The sequence below is a fragment of the Nicotiana attenuata genome, unplaced genomic scaffold (genome assembly GCF_001879085.1).
Source record: "Nicotiana attenuata strain UT unplaced genomic scaffold, NIATTr2, whole genome shotgun sequence".
Taxonomy (NCBI): domain Eukaryota; kingdom Viridiplantae; phylum Streptophyta; class Magnoliopsida; order Solanales; family Solanaceae; genus Nicotiana; species Nicotiana attenuata.
Genome location: NW_017672731.1, coordinates 13,806 through 35,119, shown reverse-complemented (window position 1 = coordinate 35,119; position 21,314 = coordinate 13,806). Strand labels below are relative to the sequence as shown.

Sequence of the window (21,314 nt, the reverse complement as noted above, 5' to 3'; positions counted from 1 at the left end):
TTTTTTCAGCGAAAAATTCATAATTTACAAAAGATAAGGAAAGGAGTAAAAATTTCGACATATGAAAGAAAACATGTATATTAAACTAAAACTAAATTGATAATGAAGAAACAATATTATGAAGTTGTTGAAGGTATCTTGAATTTTCGGTTTAAGATGAATTATGGAATAAGAAATTTGGTCTATATAAAGAGATGCTAGAGTTGGATATTTTTTACAATGGAGAATAGATATTACCTTGAGATGTGTCAAAGACGTTCTTTTCAGGGATATTTCGCTCACATATTAAAAAATAAAATTAGACATTTTTCGAGAGTCCACAAGTTTTTTTAGTTACCACCGAGGAAGAAATTAACAAATTATAGAAGAAGAAAATCACTACAAGAAAAATGTTGATTACATGGGAATTTTCCTAGGGATAATACTGAAAAATCTGCAGGTAATTAGATTTTCTGCGAAATTGTTTACCCTGGAATCCGGATAACAATTGAATTTATATGGGGTTTTAAGGATCCGTGAACTAAAAGATACAAAAGGTTTGGATTGAGGAAAATAAAAGATAAAGACTCAACAATTGCTGTTAAAGTAAATAATCGCAGAATATAATATTGCTTAGAACAATTGTGCTTGATAGCGTACAAGAATTGAGAGAGATGATACTGTAGTGTAATGGTTTCCGATCCCCTCTTTATGGGGTCTTCTCCCCTTTTATACATTCTGATTAAGGGTAAAAATAAGGTAGGTAAATTAATTACATCGTGGATCCCTGTAATTACGCCTTAATGGCCTGAAGTGGTTGAGAAAATCACGTTTGGGCGAGATATCCGGCGACGCTTGGTTATCCGTTACGAGTCCGGCTTCCGACCTTGTGTGCTTCTCCATCCGGTGGTGACTCATATCGAGCTCTGCAACGGTCTCGAAATGACTCGACCTCGGTTGTAGATGTGGCCGTCGTTCTACCTTGCATCCAGGTCGGGTTCGATGGCCCCGACTTGCCCCGGACCGGACCCAACCCGGTCGGGCTCAAGCAAAAAAGGGTATCACCCAATACAGATAGTCCCCTCGTTTATTAGAGAGTAATGATAATAAACGATATGATCGGTGACGTGATGCCCGTGACGTATGGCCATACGCCAGGTGAAAAAGCCATCGAGTGCTCTGACCACGTCTGCTGCAGGCATTTAATGCTTCTCTTAATTATCTGTCGCTTCGTGTCTGTAACTTCGCGATTCGTGCCACCGCCTCATGGGAAAAGTATAAACGACCCTTCCAGGTTCAACATTTCTTATCTTTCTCAAATTTTGCGTTGGTTGTATTTTCTTTTCATCTCTTCGTAAAGCTTCAAGAAATGGCGAAAACTTCACAAAGTGTTCCTTCTAGACCAAGCTCGGCCGCGAGCCCCGCTAGATCTGATGAACCTGCGCCAGAACCCCCATTGAAAGCTTTCACACCGACTGGTTGCTCGGTATCTGCCGACTTCCAGGTTGAAAACCCATCATCGGTCCCGGGCCGCGGCGAACCGGCATCGGAGTATATCAGCCTAANTCGGGCCGCGAGCCCCGCTAGATCTGATGAACCTGCGCCAGAACCCCATTGAATAGCTTTCACACCGACTGGTTGCTCGGTATCCTGCCGACTTCCAGGTTTGAAAACCCATCATCGTCCCGGGCCGCGGCGAACCGGCATCGGAGTATATCAGCCTAATCACTCCGGTTGCCTAGACCGGGTGAGGGCTGAATGTAGATGGAAGGGAAAGACCTGGTCGCCCCTTCCCGTGACGAGTCGATTATGACTCACGTTGAAGGGTATCTTAGTGTATATACATATCCCTTCACCTTAGGCCCTTAGAACCCATTATAGTGGAGTTCTGCCGGCGGTACGACGTGACCTTAGGTCAGGTCCACCCTCGATGTGCGGATCGTATATCGTTTTTCGGTTTTTGTCGAGAGAGTCGAGGGCGATTTTCCCTTTACCCTCGACCATCTTCTTCGATTATACAGCCCTCGAATATTTCGAGGGGATTAATAAAACTGGCCCGCCGGGCTAGCAAACCCCCATTCTCCTACCAGCATCGATGAAGACAAAGATCGAGGCTGGATGAGCAGGTTTGTCCGGATCAGGACGTCCGACCTGATTCCGGCTGATTGCATGCCATTTCCGGAGAGGTGGAACCTCAAACGTAAGTATTTTCTCACTGTTCATTCTTTTAGAGTGGTTTTCCCTCAACTTCTTCCTGAACCCCCTTTTCTTGTGCAGCGGTGACCCAAACTCCAGCTGCCATCAAGGATCTGGCCGGCTGGGTAAACAAGATAGTGGCCCAGCGGCCATATTCGGAGCGAAACTGGAAGGAAATCTCCAAAGGTCGGTGGGAGGCGAAAAACCATGGTATGCCTTCTTTTTGACCGCTATAGCGCACCAAAGTTAACGCATTTTTTCTTGTATATCGGGAATGCATCATAACCCTCGTGTTTTGCAGGCTTGCCCAAGGACGCGGAGATGAGGTCTTCAATACTATGCCCCTTCCGGTTCGGGAGAAAATAAAAGGCCGGGGAGTCGGTACGGACGAGCCCCAAAGGAAGATTTAAGCGGACAAAAAGGGCGCCCGCAAACTAAAAAGCCAATCGTCTTGTCCTCCGAGGAGGAGGACGACAAAGAGGATGACGATGAGGAGCAGCGCGAGCTCGTCCGCATCGATCCATTCGACCGTACCCTGACCGGTGGTCATCCAGCTGAGGCTCCTCCGAGGACGTAGGGTTGAGATGCTAGTGGACCCTCGGCCCTGCGCGGGCGTCCCCGGGTACCGATCACCCGGTTTACGTCCCCCCCGTCTTCCTCGACTTGGGGGCAGCTGCCGAGCGACATCCCGATGATGGGAGGTAGCTTCGAGACCTTTTTTTGATGTGGGGTACCCTCCGCCAACACTTCGGGCTCGAAACCCCCGGAAAGACCCTCAGGGCCGAATCAAGTGGACCTCGGCCGTCAACAAGCTTGTCGATAGGTTTCCAGCTCCGAGCCTGGACCCGGATGTAACAGGATAGTAACTTTTGCTATCCCCAAAGACGTCCGGGCTCTGGGGCCCCCGGTCGGGGTTGCAAGCATCTTCATCACCTGATGACGGAGGAAGACCGGGCTGGCACCGAGGCTGTAGATTGGACATGCCTTTTCAACGAAGCCAACAGGCGCAGCTCAAGGTACTGTTCTTCCTTTATTTCTAATATTTTTGCCTTGTGATTTCAGTACTGACTCTTTAACTTTTTCTTTGCAAGCATCGGTGCTATATCATCGATGTTCCTCCGATCAAGGACAAAATGGAGTCGGAGCGAGAGGGGCGCCGGGTCCTTGAAGAAAAGCTGGCTAGAAAGCCGGACCGGATTGGCCTTTTGAACAAAGAGCCGAGCTCCTGTGCTATCCCGCTGGAGGAAGCGAAGAAAGAGCTTGGTTGTAAGCTAAGGGGGGTGCAAGCCGAGCTTAATCGGTTAAAGGCCGAGCTTGACGAGAGCAGAGCCGAACTTGATGAGAACAAAGCCGAACTGGAAGCCCGGGTGCAACAGTTGGAGTCGGAGAAGACTTCCCTTCGAAAGAGGTTGCGGACTTGACGTTGGCCAATGAGGCTCGAGGCCCTTGAAATTTGAGCTATGGACCAATCGATTTCGGGAAGCTGAGGCTTAAAGTCTCCAAGCCGAGGAGACTTGCAACCGATCTGGTGGCCCAATATAGGGCCGATGCTGAGTGCGGCCAACCAGCAGTCAAGAATGTTAGCCGAATAATGCGAGTGTCAGGCCCGGCTTGAAGTTCTTACCGAACTCCAACTCGTGCGGTTTCGATCTTGCATCGGACGTCACCAAAGCCGCCGAAGCTGAAGGACGCTTCGAGAAGGGCGACGTTCCCCGAAGAATTCGAGGATGGCTCTGACTGACTCCGGGAATAGGCTAGGCTTTGGTTTTGTTTTCCCCCTTATGTAATTGCTCCGGTAGCGAGCTTTTTATAAAACTGCCCTTGTGCCATCTATTGCTCCGTTTTCAATTTGTTATTACTTTTGCCTTTTATCTTTTTGGAACGATGGTAGTCCTTTATGTTTTTCGAAGTAGTCTCCGAGTGAATGTATTTCGAACTCAGGTGAATTCGACCCTTGGGTTTTCTCAAGGCAGTCCCCGAGTGAGTGGATTCGAACTCGGGCACAATTTGACTTTAGGTTTTGTATCGATTTTTACGCCTTTTTTAAGGCTTACAAAATTCGAGTATACTTCGCCATTAGTGAAGTCGATGATGAGGCCGGTAATTACCCTCTTTTGAGATTTTATGAATTTGGACCCGCCTTCTCGAGGACTTATGGTTGAAAATAGCCTTATCGAGGCCTTACGAATTGAACTCACCCTCTGAGGTCTTACAGTTTTATGTGTCGCCGTATTAAGGTCTTATGAGCTTGGACTTGCCTTCTTGAGGTCTTATAGTTTAAGTGTTTGTGCTCATTGAAGTCTTGTGAGTCCGAGTATGCCTCAATGAGGTCTTATGTGCCTAAAGGAGGTCTTATGTGGATCGAATATGCCTCGAGGAGGTCTTTATGAGATCGAATATGAGATCGAATATGCCTCGAGGGAGGTCTTATGTTCGAATGTGCCTCAGAGGAGGTCTTATGAGATCGAATATTAGATCGAATATGCCTCGAGGAGGTCATATGTTCGAATGTGCCTCGAGGAGGTCTTATGAGATCGAATATGCCTCGAGGAGGACTTATGAGATCGAATATGCCTCGAGGAGGACTTATGAGATCGAACTTGAAAGCACACCGAAGAGTCGAACAAAATCTTTAGGTTATGATGTGAAATGCATCAGATGTCTTTGCTATTGCCAGTAATAGTCAATACATCATACTGATCCGGGCGGATTAGGTCAGGCTAGTTTGGGCACGGCTCGCTTTGGCCGTTTGAACCCTTACATTTATTCCTTATTGACCTTCGCCTTCTTCGGTGGGATGCTGTATACAATGATTTACCCTTAGATACCTTGTAGACACGATGTTGGCTAAAACCGCGTTGATGAAAAGCACCATTAGCCCGAACCGATTGCTGCTTGTGGCATACATACTTTCGACAGGAAAACAGAGTGCAGCTCGTGCTTTCGTCTTCCTCGTAGTCCGAACTTGTCCTTAGCGACCTGCATCATGCGACTGCACGGCGTTAGGATCGGACAGTCCAAAATAATTTATGGGAAGCGAAGAAGAAAGAAGACTTACCTTTAGCAGGTATGCTCCTCAAGATGCGCTATATTCCAAGTTATTGGGTAAGTTCTTTCCAATCCATTACGTTCCGTAACTATTAGCGAACCCCTTTCCGTAAACCTTCAAAAATGGTGTAAGGGCCTTCCAGTCGGTCCTAATTTCCCTTCTTAGGGTCTCGAGTGTTGAGGGTGACCTTTCTTAAGTACCCAAAGTCCCTATATTGAAAGTGTCGAAGACGAGCCCTTCGGTTATAATATCTCTCGATCTTTTGGTTTCTGAGCTGCCAATCCCGTTTCTGAGCTGCGATCTAACTAGTGCGGCCTTCTCCTTTCGTCTAAAAGGATCCAAGCCTGGTGAGCATCGCTTTCTTGGTTTGGTAACCTCGGTTTGCATACGGAATCTAGCGCTGGGGTCCCCACCTTCGACTGGATCAAGGCCTCGGCTCCGTAAATCAAAGAGAAAGGAGTGGCACCGGTAACTAGTCCTTTCGGTTTGTCCGGTAGCCCATAGATTTCGGCAGGCATTTCTCTCCATTTTCCTTTTGCGTCTTGTAACCCTTTCTTTAGGCTTCTTGAAACGATGGTCTTGTTTTGGTTGACTCAGCCTGCCCGTTTCCGGTGGATGGTACGGGGTGACAATAACCTCTTGATCTTGTTATCCTCGAAGAATTTTGATAACCTTGCTACCCAACGAACTGTTTCCCATTGTCACATAACTATTTCGGAAGGCATCTGTCCGAACCGACAACGACGTGGTCCCAAGGAGTCGATTACTTCTTTCTCTCTGAACGCTTTTTTCGGTGAAGTCCTGGCTTCCAACCCATTTGGAAAAAGAAAAAAAAAATAGTTCAGTTAACCAAAAGAAAAATTGAGCCTTCTTGGAGCTCGAGGAGCGGGCCCACCTATGTCTATTCCATTTCAATGAAAAGGCCATGGGGAGATGACCGACATGCAGCAGCTCAGCAAGGCTGATGGATTGAATGGCGCATGCACTTTGACACTGTCGAATCTTCGTACAAATTCCCCTTGCATCCTGTCCCATGTTGAACCCAGTATATCCAGCTCGAATTAAATTTTTTCGGACCAAACAGGCATCGGCCGAATGGTTGCCACAATGCCTTCCGTGGATTCCTCTCAATACGTACTCTGTGTCTCTGGGCCGGGCATATTGGGGCCCCCGGGAAAAAAGTTTTGGTCCTCCGAAGGTTCTTTTATATAAGACTCCCGTCTCGCAACAAAACGGGCCCGCTTTTGTTCTCAATGCCCTTGATCTTTGGGGTCCTGTGGGAGTTTTCCCTGTTTTTTAGATAGTGTCCACATACCTGTTCTTTCTCATCCCAAGGTAAGGATAGTTGAGTTGACCTCGGCGTGCCCTCTTCTACAATCGCCCTCATTTACTGTACCACCTTTTCGGACTCAGCTCGTCGTCCCGACTGTCAGAGCCCAGATTGCGAGGGCATCGGCCTCGCTGTTTTGATCTCGGGGTATCGTGTTGGAGAGTCCATTCTTTGAATTTGTGCAAGGTGTTTTGGAGTTTGTCGACATACTTTGCATCGGCTCTTCCATGGCTCAAAGTTTTGTTCGTTCGTATATCGATTTACCACAAGCAAGAGAATCACACTTGGCTTCGATCACTTCGGCGCCGAGGCTCCTGGCTAATTCTAAACCTGCAATCATAAGCTACTTCCGATACGGCCAATATAGGTATATGAGGCTTCCTCCGATTTCGGGTAAATGCAACAAAGGTGGAATTAGAAAGGTACCTTTTGAGTTCCCTAGGGCGTGCGGCCATTCTGGTTCCCCACGTGAAATCATTCTTTCTTCCTTTAGAAAGATTGAAAAATTGATGGCTCCTATCCGAGATGCGGGATATGAACCGACCTATAGAGCAGCTATGCGCCCGTGAGGCCGTTGACGGCCTTTACGTTATCGACAATCTTTATGTCCTCGATTGGCCTTAATCTTATTCCGGTTGATCTGATTCCCTGTTGGACACCATAATCTAGGAAATTTCCGGATCCAACCCCGAACGCAAGCATTTCTCCGGGTTCAGCTTCATGTTATAATTGCTTTAATATAGCAAAAGTTTTCCTGCAAATGGCTAAGATGTTCTCTGCGCGCAGGAATTTATAGCTAACTATCATCAATATAAACTTCCATGGTTTTGCCTAATTGATTCTCGACATTCTTGTTAACTAGGTTGGTAGGTGGCTCCGGCGTTCTTAACCGAAGGCATCACGTTAATAGCCAGTAAGTGCCATACTTAGTGATGAAGGAACGTTTTTGGTCTGATCGTCCTTATCCATCCCGGATCCCTGATAATATCCGAATAGGGTCGAAGAAAACTTAGCGTCTCGTGGGCCGGCGTGGCTCGATCATAATCGATCGATGTTAGCAAAGGAAAGGAAGCCTTGGAGCTTTAATTTAGATCCTTTATAATTAATACACATTTTAATTTTATTACCCTTTTTGGGTATACAAACTACTTGGCTACCAATTCGGGGTATTTAACTTTCCCGGATGGACTAATGTTTAATAGCTTAGTTCCACCTCCTCGTGGATGAAGCTGCTGACCTCGGATTGGGGCCTTCTCTTTTGTTTGACTGGCCGGAATTTTGGGGTCTGTGCTCAGCTTGTGGCGTGACCTTCGCGGGGATATGGCCTGTCATATCCAAATGGGAACAAGCACACACACATCTTGTTACAGTAAGAAAGAAAGCAAATTTTTTCCTGAGTCGGTAGTTAAATCCCGAGCCCAGTAAACTTTCGGTCTGCGCACTCGAACGAATAGGGATCTGTTCCAGCTCTCGACTGTTGATTGGTGCTCGGATCATTCCGGAGTCACGCAGATCGGGGAAGGAGAGGTCTTCTCCAAAAGGTAGCTCTGGTTCAGTCCTCTTACCGGAGGCTTACACTTTGACGCTATTTTGCCTTGACACCTCATCTACTGCGAACATCTTTTGCGGCGCATTGTCCCGGTACATAGTGATGACCTCGGCAGATGGGAATTCAGCATTTGGCAGCCGTGGACGGTACGGCCCCGATGTCGTGTATCCAAGGTCTTCCGAGCAGGGCGTTGGTACCTCATATCGCCCTTGATACACAGACTGGTCCTTTTGAACTCCGCCCACGTCGATCATCAGAGTTACTTCCCTCGTGTTGTCTCTGTAGCCATAGCTTGGTCTAGAAGGAACACTTTGTGAAGTTTTCGCCATTTCTTGAAGCTTTACGAAGAGATGAAAAGAAAATACAACCAACGCAAAATTTGAGAAAGATAAGAAATGTTGAACCTGGAAGGGTCGTTTATACTTTTCCCATGAGGCGGTGGCACGAATCGCGAAGTTACAGACACGAAGCGACAGATAATTAAGAGAAGCATTAAATGCCTGCAGCAGGCGTGGTCAGAGCACTCGATGGCTTTTCACCTGGCGTATGGCCATACGTCACGGGCATCACGTCACCGATCATATCGTTTATTATCATTACTCTCTAATAAACGAGGGGACTATCTGTATTGGGTGATACCCTTTTTTGCTTGAGCCCGACCGGGTTGGGTCCGGTCCGGGGCAAGTCGGGGCCATCGAACCCGACCTGGATGCAAGGTAGAACGACGGCCACATCTACAACCGAGGTCGAGTCATTTCGAGACCGTTGCAGAGCTCGATATGAGTCACCACCGGATGGAGAAACACACAAGGTCGGAAGCCGGACTCGTAACGGATAACCAAGCGTCGCCGGATATCTCGCCCAAACGTGATTTTCTCAACCACTTCAGGCCATTAAGGCGTAATTACAGGGATCCACGATGTAATTGATTTACCTACCTTATTTTTACCCTTAATCAGAATGTATAAAAGGGGAGAAGACCCCATAAAGAGGGCATCGGAAACCATTACACTACAGTACCATCTCTCTCAATTCTTGTACGCTATCAAGCACAATTGTTCTAAGCAATATTAGATTCTGCGATTATTTACTTTAACAGCAATTGTTGAGTCTTTATCTTTTATTTTCCTCAATCTAAACCTTTTGTATCTTTTAGTTCACGGATCCTTAAAACCCCATATAAATTCAATTGTTATCCGGATTCCAGGGTAAACAATATCTTTTTTTTGGCTCAAATGGAGGATTTCATTGATAAGCTAAGTATGAGAATTAGAGGGGTGATTGTTAGAGTTGCTACTACTAGTTACATCAAAAACTACATGCACGTAAGTAAGGAAATAAACATAACAGAAAACATAAACAAGAGAAACGGGGGGGGGGGGGGGGTCTTCAAAATATAGAATCCTGACAGTAATGATGCCAATGGCATCAAAATAGCTAAGTTGTTGGGTGGTTGGTTCTTGGATCATTGACTCTACAGAAGCATGAATCTCTTGGCTTGTAACTGCCACTAGGTTGACCATCAAATCGTGAGCTCGCCATAAAAGTACAATTCCTCCTGAATGACCTTGTGCTGCAACTTGAATTAAATCAGTGTAGTTGAATTCCATGAGGAGATCAGAATGATCTACCATCCTTGTTTCTGTAAGGCATAGAATGCAAGGATTATTCCATGTGAGCAGGAATCTAAGGTTCCGGCGGAATTCATGATTGTGAGCTCTCCGGCAATCCCAAATCATTATCTTCATTAATACTTCATGATGTGGGGTGCTCCTTTCTGGTGCTAGTGAAAGTTCCAAATGCATTAATAGGCGTGGATGATTGTAAAGAGCAGCTGGTAGAAGATTGTCTTGAAGTATTGGAATCTTGAGAATTACATACTTCTCGTCCAAGGACAAGGGATCTAGACATATGTTCAAGGAAGTTTTCTGGAGGTTTGAAGGGATGTAAATGAGGTATTTTTTTCTATATTTTTTGACATGGAGATCGTCAGGAAGTTGTTCAAAATCATTGATTCCATGAAGATCTCCGGCAGGTCATTGCCTTCTTCCGCTTGATGTTGATTCTCCTGCTGTGGAGAAGTAGGTGGAGAGTTGGTAATGTGATTGTCGATCACTTGGTGTTGCATCTGTGTTGACATTGGTGGTTGAGCAGTTGCTACTGGATGTTGATGGAGTGACCATGGCGAGGAGTTGATCTGTGGGTGTGTATTCAAGTAGATGGGATGTTGGAGTGCCTGTGCTTGGCATTGTTGGTAATGATTGATGATCTCTTGCATTTTCCAAAGGGTGATATCTTGTTGGTGAATCAAGTTCAAGACTTGGTCTTTCTGTGCTTGGTTTGGAGCTCCCTCTTGCACTATGAAAGCCATCTCTTCTGATGTTTCCAAGAGGAGTGTGACATGATTTTGTAGTAATTGCAGGTCTATTGGTGGAAGTTGGTGTGGGGGTGGTATTTGTTGCGAAGGAATGGTTGGATAGTGGTGTATGAAAGGGAGTCTGGGTGTAGTGATGGTATCTGTTGTGCATGGTTTGGTTGGTATTGGATGATTAAGTGAGGTGGGGTGGGGGAGGGGGAGGGGGGTGAAGAGAGGGGAGGAGGAGGAGGTGGTGGTGGTGATTGATTTGGACGTTCTTGATGTATCTCCGGTGCCGGTATTGGTGGTGGTGATTCTGTGGTTGTTTGAACGATGCATGGTGGTTATTGGTAGTGCAATGAGAAGTAGGAGATGGTTCTGGAATTGTGGTAGTGGCTTGAAATGTTGGGGGGGGGGGTATTTGAAGAAGCCTTTGGGGTTGAGGTGGATGAATTTTTAGAGATTGGTTGTGGGTAGAGGCCATCGTTATTGGTTGAGGGAATTGGCAAGATTGCATGCAATGGTTTGCTGTATGCTAATGGAGTTGAGGGTTTAGGAGTACTGTTGGATGGGGTTTCTTTGGGTTGCAATGATGGGGAGGCATAGGAGTGAAGGATGAGATGTGAAAGTACGAGGGGGGGGTGAATTATTTATTTTTAAGATTAAGTGCTACCAGTTGACTAGTTTCTAGTGAGTCTACTAGATATAATGAATTAATAGCAGTAAGGACAGAATATAAGATGCATAAATTAAGTACAGGAATTAAAGACACCGGAAGTTTTATACTGATTCAGATTAAATGTGAATCCTAGTCCATTCCCCTTGGGTTGCAAGGGAGTTCTCTTTCTGTGAATGAGTTTCTCGAGTACACAGTGATTGGTGTGACTATACCAATAGCTCAGTTCCTATATCACTCGTTTCTCTTTGATACAATGCCTCACCAGTGTTGTTCTCTCTTTCTTCTCTAACTTGTTACACAGCAGATCTAGTAGAGCTACAATGTTTGTTTGTAGTAGAACAAAGAGAGAGTATTTGGTTCGATCAAAGTATATCGTGCTAAGGTACATATACAAGTTTAAATACTTTGAGAGAGGCTTGATTTCTGGAGAGATTTGCCAACCCAAGAGATTTGATCCTTGGAAAGAGATTGATTCTTTCCAAGAATAAGGTTATTCAGCAACGACTATGGCTTGACGAAAGGCTTTAATGACTTCCCTTATGCGTGACTTGATAGCATTGGATATCCTTCCAGATTTGGTATCCTTGATTGATTATCTTGCAAGATCTTCGATACGCTTGATAAATTTGATTCCTTCAGTTTAGCAAGATCTTCGATACTCTTGATTGATTTGATTCCTTCAGTTTAGCCTTGATTGATTCAGTCAGCATCATTGACTCCTTTAATCTTGGATGCCTTCCTTAATTTTCTCTGATGGATTCCGTCAATCTTGTATGCTCTTCATGATCTTTTCTGATTGAGTCCTTCAACCTTGAATGCTGTCCATGAGTTCCTATACAAAGAATAAATATATTATTTTCATCATTAAAATTAGATCTAACAATTTCCCCCTTTTTGATGATGACAACATAATTTATGTATAAACAACAGTTGACTTCCCTGTATATTACTCCCCCTCAATAAGAGCATTTGACTTTCTCTAGTTGTAGTTGTTGACACTCATGCAGTCGATGCAGTCGACTTCTTCTGCTGGATCTATGACTCCCCCTCAAGAGGTGCCGATCTGTTTACTTGCACTTACCCTTTAGTCGACTAATCCTTGTAGTTGCTGACAATTATGCAGTCGATGCAGTCGACTTCTTCTGCTGGATCTATGACACCCCCTCAAGAGGTGCCGATCTGTTTACTTGCACTTACCCTTCAGTCGACTTATCCTTATGTGTACCTATACAAATACATATATCTTCTCTCCCCCTTTTTGACATCAGCAAAGAGGGAACAGTAAAGCAAAACACATACTAAAGCACATACTAAAACAGGATTTATAGCATGATATGCTGGCAAAGTTAGAGCAAACCAAAAGGAAAACAAAAAAAATTATCTTTCAGCCCAAAAACAGCACAGCAAAAGAAATATTGTCTTAAACTTCCACATTAACGACGCAGAAAATAGGTAAGAGAATTGCAGATCACCTCCTTCAGTCGATCAAAACTAGCATTGGCTGAAACACTCATTCTATCAAGCCTGTCATGAACCTCCTTGAATGCCTTGACAATATTTTCCCTTACTCTGAGAACTGCAACTCTGATCTTGGAAACATCAAACCCTGTTTCTTAGGAGATAACATGAATGTCACCAATAGTGGAGTGAGTGGCAGAGAGAAGATCTTTGATTGCAGATAGATGATTGTCAATGGCACTAAGCTTTTCAGCAAGGTCAGGGTCATTGAGGCTAGTATGGGAAACAGAAGGTTTGGGTTTGGAATCTGTTTGAGCATGCTTTACTTCTCCTTCTTGTTTCTTAACCCATGATCCCTTCACACACACATACCACATACTCGCAAAAGCTCTGGAGTTGTAAGATTTCGAAACAGAGATAAAGGGATATGTAGATATAGAAATATTGTGGGCTTCCAGGATGTGAGTGATGGCCATACCATACGGTAGACTAGTGGGATCTTTTGCACTTTTAATCATAAAATTGATGACCCAGGAGGACAACTTGATTTTGAGTTTAGTCACAAGATAATAGACTAGAAAAGTGTCTCTGAGAGAGAAGGTGGAGAAAGAGCCAGTACGAGGAAGCAGAGTGGTCGCAACAATGTGGGCCAGAACTCGAGTTTAGAAACTAACATCACTATGGCCTAACTGGTTTGGGAGAGACTCAGATGGACACTCAGCAATACACCTTTTTTCTTGATCAAAAGAGATTTCAAAATCATCGGGTCATGAATTTTTGAAAAGCATGGGAAAACCAGAGCACTTACACTGAAATATTGAATCAAGCATGGCACAATCAAGAACAATACGCTTTCCTAACACTAAAGACTCCAATTTATCAGGCTTACTAGAGCAAAGGTTTGCATAGAGCATTCTCACTAGGGGTTCATAGACTTTAGGCGGAGGAACAGAAAAGAACTTTGACCACCCTTGATAAACGAAAAGATCTGTTACCTTACAATTTAGGGCTTCCATATCATCAAGGTCGACAACCCTCCCATGAGCAATAGGCTTGTCTTTCAGGGCAATGAAGAAATCCCTATTTGGAGAATCCCAAAAATTTAGGTCTGATTCTAGAGAACTGGAAAGATCTATTTTAGGCTTCTTTGGAGTGAATGAAATAGGGGGTTCTTTCATGGGACGCTTTCCCAAAGCTTTTTCTCCTAAGGGTTGAGAATGATCAGACAAATCGGCCTGAGAAGAGGCAAAACCTTCAGAATGGTTGGACCCTAGGTCTACTGGTTCTGGGGGGCAGAGAAGGGGGTTTTTCTCTGGAGCGAGTACTCTTTCTAGTAGAGGCAGAGGAATTTTTGGGGTGTTTGGCCATTAAAGAGTTTGTTTTTGGGCAGAGTTTCTGAGAAGGGTTTCTAGGCGATAGGGACGATGGGGATTGACAAGAGGTTTCAGCATTAAAAAGAGGGTTTCTGACGGTTGAGTACAAACAAAGGAAAAGGCGTCAGCTGACCAGACGTGATGATTTGCTTTCCTTCTTTGAACTCTGCAACTGATGTGAAAAGAGTGAAAAAGAGGGAAATCGGGGGCGCAATTAATGATTAAGAAAAGACAAAAAAAACATTAGGCATTCAAAAAACAGCACATAGGTCCTAACATCAATTACTAATGCAAATAATGCCAAGTAATTCTCTTAGAGAGCAAAATCTCTCTTCTAATAAGGGCTTAGTAAAAATATCCGATAATTGATCAGTGGTTTCAATAAAAGATATTTCTATGTTTCCCTTAAGAACATGATCTCTAATAAAATGATGCTTGATGTCTATATGCTTTGCCCTAGGATGATGCACAAGGTTTTTAGACAGACATATAGCACTAGAATTATCACAAAAAATTGGTATAGGGATAAACGATAATTCATAGTCACCAAGTTGATGAGACATCCATAATAATTGTGCACAACATTGTCCAATAGCGATGTATTCAGCTTCAGTCGTGGATAGTGCAACTGATCCTTGTTTTTTACTGTTCCAAGATATTAATGCTTTGCCAAGTAATTGACATGTTCCACTTATGCTTTTTCTGTCTTCCTTATCACCTGCAAGATCAGCATCTGAAAAACCTTCTAATTTAAACGCGTTAGAACGAGGATACCATAGACCATGAGAGATAGTTCCAATAAGATATCGAATAATTCTTTTTACTGCAGTCAGATGTGATTCCTTAGGAGCTAACTGAAACCTGGCACATTTACATACACTAAATATAATATCCGGTCGACTGGCACTTAAATAAAGAGGTGAGCCAATCATTCCATGATACCTAGGTTTATCAACAGGACTTCCCTGTTCATCTTTGTCAAGGCTTGTTGAAGGACTCATTGGTGTGCCAATAGCTTTAGCATTGCTCATACCGAATTTTTGGATCAATTCCTTTGAATATTTGGTATGACATATGAATGTTCCTTCTTCAGATTGCTGGATTTGAAGTCCAATGGAGAACATTAGTTCTCCCATCATACTCATTTCAAACTCACTTTGCATAAGATTTAAAAATTCCTTGCACATAAGAGGATTAGCACTACCAAATATAATATCATCAACATAAATTTGAACAATGAGATTACCTTCTGATGATCTTTTAATAAACAGAGTAGTGACTACTTTACCTCTGGTAAAACCATGATCAATAAGAAATAAGCTGAGTCTTTCATACCATGCTCGTGGAGCTTGCTTTAGTCCATATAGCGCTTTGGTTAGCTTATACACGTGATAGGGAAACTTTGAATCTACAAAGCCAGGAGGTTGTTTCACATATACTTCCTCTTCAATAAAACCATTTAAAAAGGCACTTTTAACATCCATCTGAAATAGCCTGAATCCCTTAAAAGATGCATATGTTAGACGGATTCGTATAGATTCCAGTCGACCCACTGGGGAAAAGGTTTCGTCATAGTCGAATCCTTCTTGTTGTGAATAACCTTAAGCAACTAATCTGGCTTTATTTCTTACAACTTTTCCATCCTTATTTAGTTTATTTCTGAAGACCCATTTTGTTCCAATTACAGGAATGCCTTCAGGTTTGGATATCTGTTTCCATACTTGATTTTTCTCGAATTGGTCTAGTTCTTCCTGCATCGCTTGTACCCATCTTGAATCTTTTAGAGATTCCTCTATTTTATTTTTCTCAATCTAAGAGATTAGGGCTATGTTTGCTTTCTTCTTGAGAGCTCCCATGGTTTTCATTCCTTCACTTGGATCTCCTATGATGAATTTTTGAGGATATTAAGGTTCACTTCTCCATTCATTTGGACGAACTATATGAGTAGTTGACTCTTTTGGAGGTTCTGATGGATTGTTGCTTGTTTCAGTAGTTGACTCTATCACAACATCAGATCCATTAGTCGACTCTTGCGATTTGCTTGTCTCCTGAATTTCTTGAGCTTGATCTTTGTCACCTGCACTAATTCCTTTCTCGGCCGAGGAGTTATTTTCATCAAATATAACATGTACAGATTCTTCCACACACAAGGTGGATTTATTATAGACTCTAGAAGATCTACTGTTTAATGAATAACCTAGAAAAATACCTTCATCACTTCTTGGATCGAATTTTCCAAGATTGTCCTTACCATTATTGTGAATGAAACACTTACTTCCAAAGGGATGAAAATAACCAATATTAGGACGTTTACCTTTCCACAGTTCATAAGGTGTTTTCTTCAGAAAAGGCCTTATGAGACACCGGTTGAGAACGTGGCATGTTGTACTTACTGCTTCTGCTCAGAAATAATTTGGCAGTGAATGGTCTAGTAACATAGTTCTCACCATATCTTGCAGGGTTCTATTCATCCTCTCAACCACTCCATTCTGTTGGGGTGATCTTAGTGCAGAGAAATTATGAGTATATCCTTGAGAATTACAAAAATCTTCAAAAGCTCTGCTTTCAAATTCTCCTCCTTGATCACTTTGGATTGTTGTAATCAAATACCCCTTTTCTCTTTCAACCTTCTTACAGAAAATCTCAAAATTTTTAATGCTTCATCTTTATGAGATAACAAAATCACCCAAGTAAAACGTGAGTAATCATCAACAATAACAAAAGCATATAGTTTTCCTCCTATGCTAGCAGTTCTAGTAGGCCTAAATAGATCCATTTGAAGCAGTTGCAAAGGTTTTGAGGTAGATACAAAATTCTTGTTTTTGAAAGAGTTTCTACTTTGTTTACCAATTTGACAAGCGTCACATATGTGATTTCTAGAGAAATTAAGTTTGGGTAAACCAATAACTAACTCATGCTTAGAAAGTTTTTCTATCAGATGCATGCTAGCATGACCCAGTTTTCTATGCCATAACCAAGGATCATCAGATATGGATGTTAAACAGATATGACCATCTATATTTTCAAAACCATCGAGAATGTAAACATTTCCATACCTTTTACCTCGAAAAATTATTTTACATGTCTCATCTTCAATTGCATAGCCTGTCTTCTTGAATTCTACCTCATACCCTGAATCGCATAGTTGACTTATACTCAGAAGATTGTAGTTAAGTCAATCAACGAGATAAGCCTCAGTAATATCGTAGTTGTTGTTGAAGGGAACTGTTCCGGTAGCGACTATTTTTCCTTTTGAATCATCACCAAACTTAACACTTCCTCCATCTATTTTTATAACTTCCTTAAACAAGTTTTTATCACCTGTCATGTGGCTAGAACACGCACTATCTAAGTATCATTTTCCTTTGTAACTTCTTCTGCGGTGCTCCTGCAAAACATAGTGATTACTTTCTTTTAGGTACCCAAGCTTGCTTGGGTCCTGGTTGGTTAGTATTACTAGGTTCAGAATTGTTTTTGGGTTTCAAATCCATCCTGAAACATTACATTTACGAAATCGACAACAGGAATATCTATGTCCACTTTTGTTGCAGTAGTGACACGTAACTCCTGATCCATTTTTGGATCTTTAATTAGAGTTAGTCCTAGTGGACTCTGTTCTAGCAAGTCCTTCTCCAGTTGACTTGTAAGTCGCCTGGTTAGAGCTGATAGAACTATGACTGGTGGATTTGCGCATGCCGTTGAGTTGCATTTGAAATTCCTCAAACTCTTATTGAAGTACTTCTTTTTCGATTTCACATACTTCATGTTTGATTTTCCTGTCTTTTACTTCTTTGTTGAGTCTCTTTAGTTCATTCATCATTTTTTGAGACTCTTTCAAAGTAAGATCAAGAAATATCCTGTAATTCATTACATCTTTCACAGTTATAAGACCTTACCTCGCTTGTTTCAACTCGCGCCATGAAACAATTTTCATTATCATCTTTGCATTCTTCGTCTAAAGTGTCTTCATCTGTCCAGAATCCTGAAAATTTGTTCATGTCGTTTTCCAGTATTGTCATGAAGCAAAGATTTGCTATCTCTTCGTGTTTTGAACTTTCTTCATCACTCCAGCTTCCAAAAGAGTTATTCTTGTTAAAACCTCTGGAGACTTTTCTCTTTAGATCTGGGCACTCAGCTTGAACATGTCCAAATCTTCCACACTCATAGCATTTTCCATCATTTTTATCTTGTTCGTTGTATTGCCTGGATCGCCTAGGTGGAATCCTTCCTCTCCTAGCATTCCTGAATCTTCTCATTAAACCATCCATGTTTCTTGACACCATGGCAATTTCTTCTTGAAGAGCTCCAGGATCATCATCAATATCTTTTTCAGCTATTTCGTTATGGCCTTGAATGCAACAGTTTTCTTCTTTTCTTCTTGGTTTGTTTTCTTTAGATGTGTTTTCTCAAAGGCTATGAGTTCTCCTCGAAGTTCATCATATGATAACTTATTCAGATCCTGTGATTCAAGCGTGACTACTTTGGTCTGCCAAGTAGTGGGTAGGCTTCTAAGTATATTTCTAACTTGATCACCACTTGAGTGTGGTTTGCCAAATATTTTTAGATCGCTAATGATTTTGCTGAATCGGGCAAACATCTCTTCAATAGATTCTCTCTCTTTCATCTGAAAGAGTTCATAATCATGGACCAACATGTTGATATGTGTTTCTTTTACTTTGCTAGTTCCTTCGTATGTAACTTTAAGCTTATCCCACATTTCTTTGGCTGTATAACAACTGGAGATTTTCTCATACTCTTCACCACTTATGGCATTGTAGAGCAAGTTTCTCGCATTATTGTTGACTTGTACAACTGCCATTTGCTCATCTGTATATGAATCTATATCTTCGGGATTAGCAAGTGGTTGAGCAGCAACATGCAGGGGATAGTTTCCATTTTTGATAACTCTCCAGACTTTAACATCATAAGCTTTTGTATATATATTTCCATATGCACTTTTCAGTGGGAGAAATCCATTGAAGTATGGTGGCCTTACTTGCGAAGTTCATTCTTGAATGAGTGCCCCTATGATAACTTGATTTGCCATGATCTTTTCTCACAAGCTGTTAAGCAAAAGCAAAATGTGAGCCTTGCTCTAATACCAATTAAAAGTACAAGAGGGGGGGTGAATTATTCAATTCTTAAGATTAATTGCTACCAGTTGACTAGTTTTCTAATGAGTCGACTAGATATAATGAATTAATAGTAGTAAGGACCGAATTTAAGATGCAGAAATTAAGTACAGGAATTAAAGACACCGGACTTTCTATACTGGTTCGGATTCAATGTGAATCCTAGTCCAGCCCCCTTGGGTTGCAAGGGAGTTCTCTTTCTGTAAATGAGTTTCTCGAGTACAAAGTGATTGGTGTGATCTACACCAATAGCTCAGCTCCTATATCACTCGTTTCTCTTTGATACAATGCCTCACCAGTGTTGTTCTCTCTTTCTTCTCTAACTTGTTACACAACAGATCTAGTAAAGCTACAATGTTTGTTTGTAGAACAAAGAGAGGGTATTTGGTTCGATCAAAGTATATCGTGCTACGGTACAGATACAAGTTTAAATACTTTGAGAGAGGCTTGATTTCTGGAGAGATTTGCCAACCCAAGAGATTTGATCCTTGGAAAGGATTGATTCTTTCCAAGAATAAGGTTATTCAGCAACGGCTATGGCTTGACGAAAGGCTTTAATGACTTCCCTTTTGCGTGACTTGATAACGCTGGATATCCTTCCAGATCTGGTATCCTTGATTGATTATCTTGCAAGATCTTCGATACTCTTGATTTATTTGATTCCTTCAGTTTAGCAATATCTTCGATACTTTTGATTGATTTGATTCCTTCAGTTTAGCAAGATCTTCAATACTCTTGATTGATTTGATTCCTTCAGTTTAGCCTTGATTGGTTCCGTCGGCATCATTGACTCCTTTAATCTTGTATGCCTTCCTTAATTCTCTCTGATGGATTCCGTCAATCTTGTATGCTCTTCATGATCTTTTCTGATTGAGTCCTTCAATCTTGAATGATGTCCACGAGTTCCTATACAAAAAATAAATATATTATTTTCATCATTAAAATCAGATCTAACAAGATGATGATTGAGGTATAGTTTGAGTAATTTGGATTTTAGGTGTTGTAGTAGGAGATGTGGATTTTTTTAAAGATGTAGTAGAATTTATGTTTTCTTTGGCCTTTTGTGTGCCGTGTTCATGCGAGTAGGGGTCCATATAATTCGCTATCCTATATTGTTTTTTGTTGGTATTATATTTTGGAAGTAAGTGTTTGGACATTGCTTTACGGATTAGAGGGTGAAAGGCAGGTGATCTAAAAAAATGATTTTCTTCTCCTAGGTTTACTGTAGGCGTGGGCGTAGGGAATTGGGGGGGGGGGGTGATGATGATGGTTTGGACTTGTTAGGGGTAGGGTTGATTGATTGTGTTATAGGTGGTATAGGGTTGTCTTCTGTGGTATTATTTTTTGTAAGGGGTGGGTCCGGTCTAAGGATAGGAATTGGTAATTCAAATTGGTTTGGTGGTGTGGTGGTATTGGTTGGTTTTGTGGGGTCGTGTGGGGCCAGTGGGCCCATAGGTTTTTGTTAGGAAGGTTTGGTTGCTGAGGGTGGTTTTGGTTATGGAAGGTGGTTTGGGTAAATTGATTGTCCTTAGGGTTAGTAGGTTTTTTGTTCTTTGTATAGTTAACTGTTTTCCATTTTCTATCTTGGTTATCTTCACTTGCGGGGGGGGGGGGGGGGGGGGGAGTAATCGGAGCCAAACCTATACCACTATAGAGTGGCAAGAGCGGTCGATGTAGCTTTTACCCGATAAGTCGCGATCGAATCCGCGGAGAGCTAAGAAAGGTTTGGAATTGGGTTCCTATCTAATCTAGCAATGTGCGATGTTCTTAATTGCACTTCCAATCATTCTTTGTTTGTTCACTATTCCAATTTAATACTAATTATGCAGGAAATTAGACTAAGTATGATATTTTTTGTAGGATTTTCTTAATTGATACATACCCCTAGGTGAGTATCTAACTGGATCTAAAACTTAGGGCAAAATTGTTATAGTTGGGATTTGTGATATAGCCAATGCACGAAACTACTCACTTTATACCTCTCGGTAGTTTGAGTAACTTTGCCCTAATTGGCTTTCTCAAGCCCAATTGGGTGTTCAAATTGTGCAAGCAAAGTTGGCTCAAGTCGGGTATTACTATCTCTACGTTTAACCCTTTAATCAGGGCTATTAATCTCTTGAATGAGATAGAATGCACCCCAATTCCTTGTTGGCCTGAATTTCCTAAACTTGGGCTCTCTTTCTCAAGAAGAGCCTAAGTCAAAAAGGCACGAA

The 21,314-nt window shown here is 42.3% G+C and overlaps 1 protein-coding gene across 1 annotated transcript; it reads right to left on the bottom strand.

Annotated features, from left to right (window-relative positions):
• Positions 1–18,302: 18,302 nt before the first annotated feature.
• On the bottom strand, positions 18,303–18,788 carry LOC109214295. The gene has a single exon (XM_019378201.1). The coding sequence runs from the start codon at positions 18,786–18,788 to the stop codon at positions 18,303–18,305; it is 486 nt and encodes a 161-aa protein (XP_019233746.1).
• Between the last annotated feature and the right edge of the window lie 2,526 nt (positions 18,789–21,314).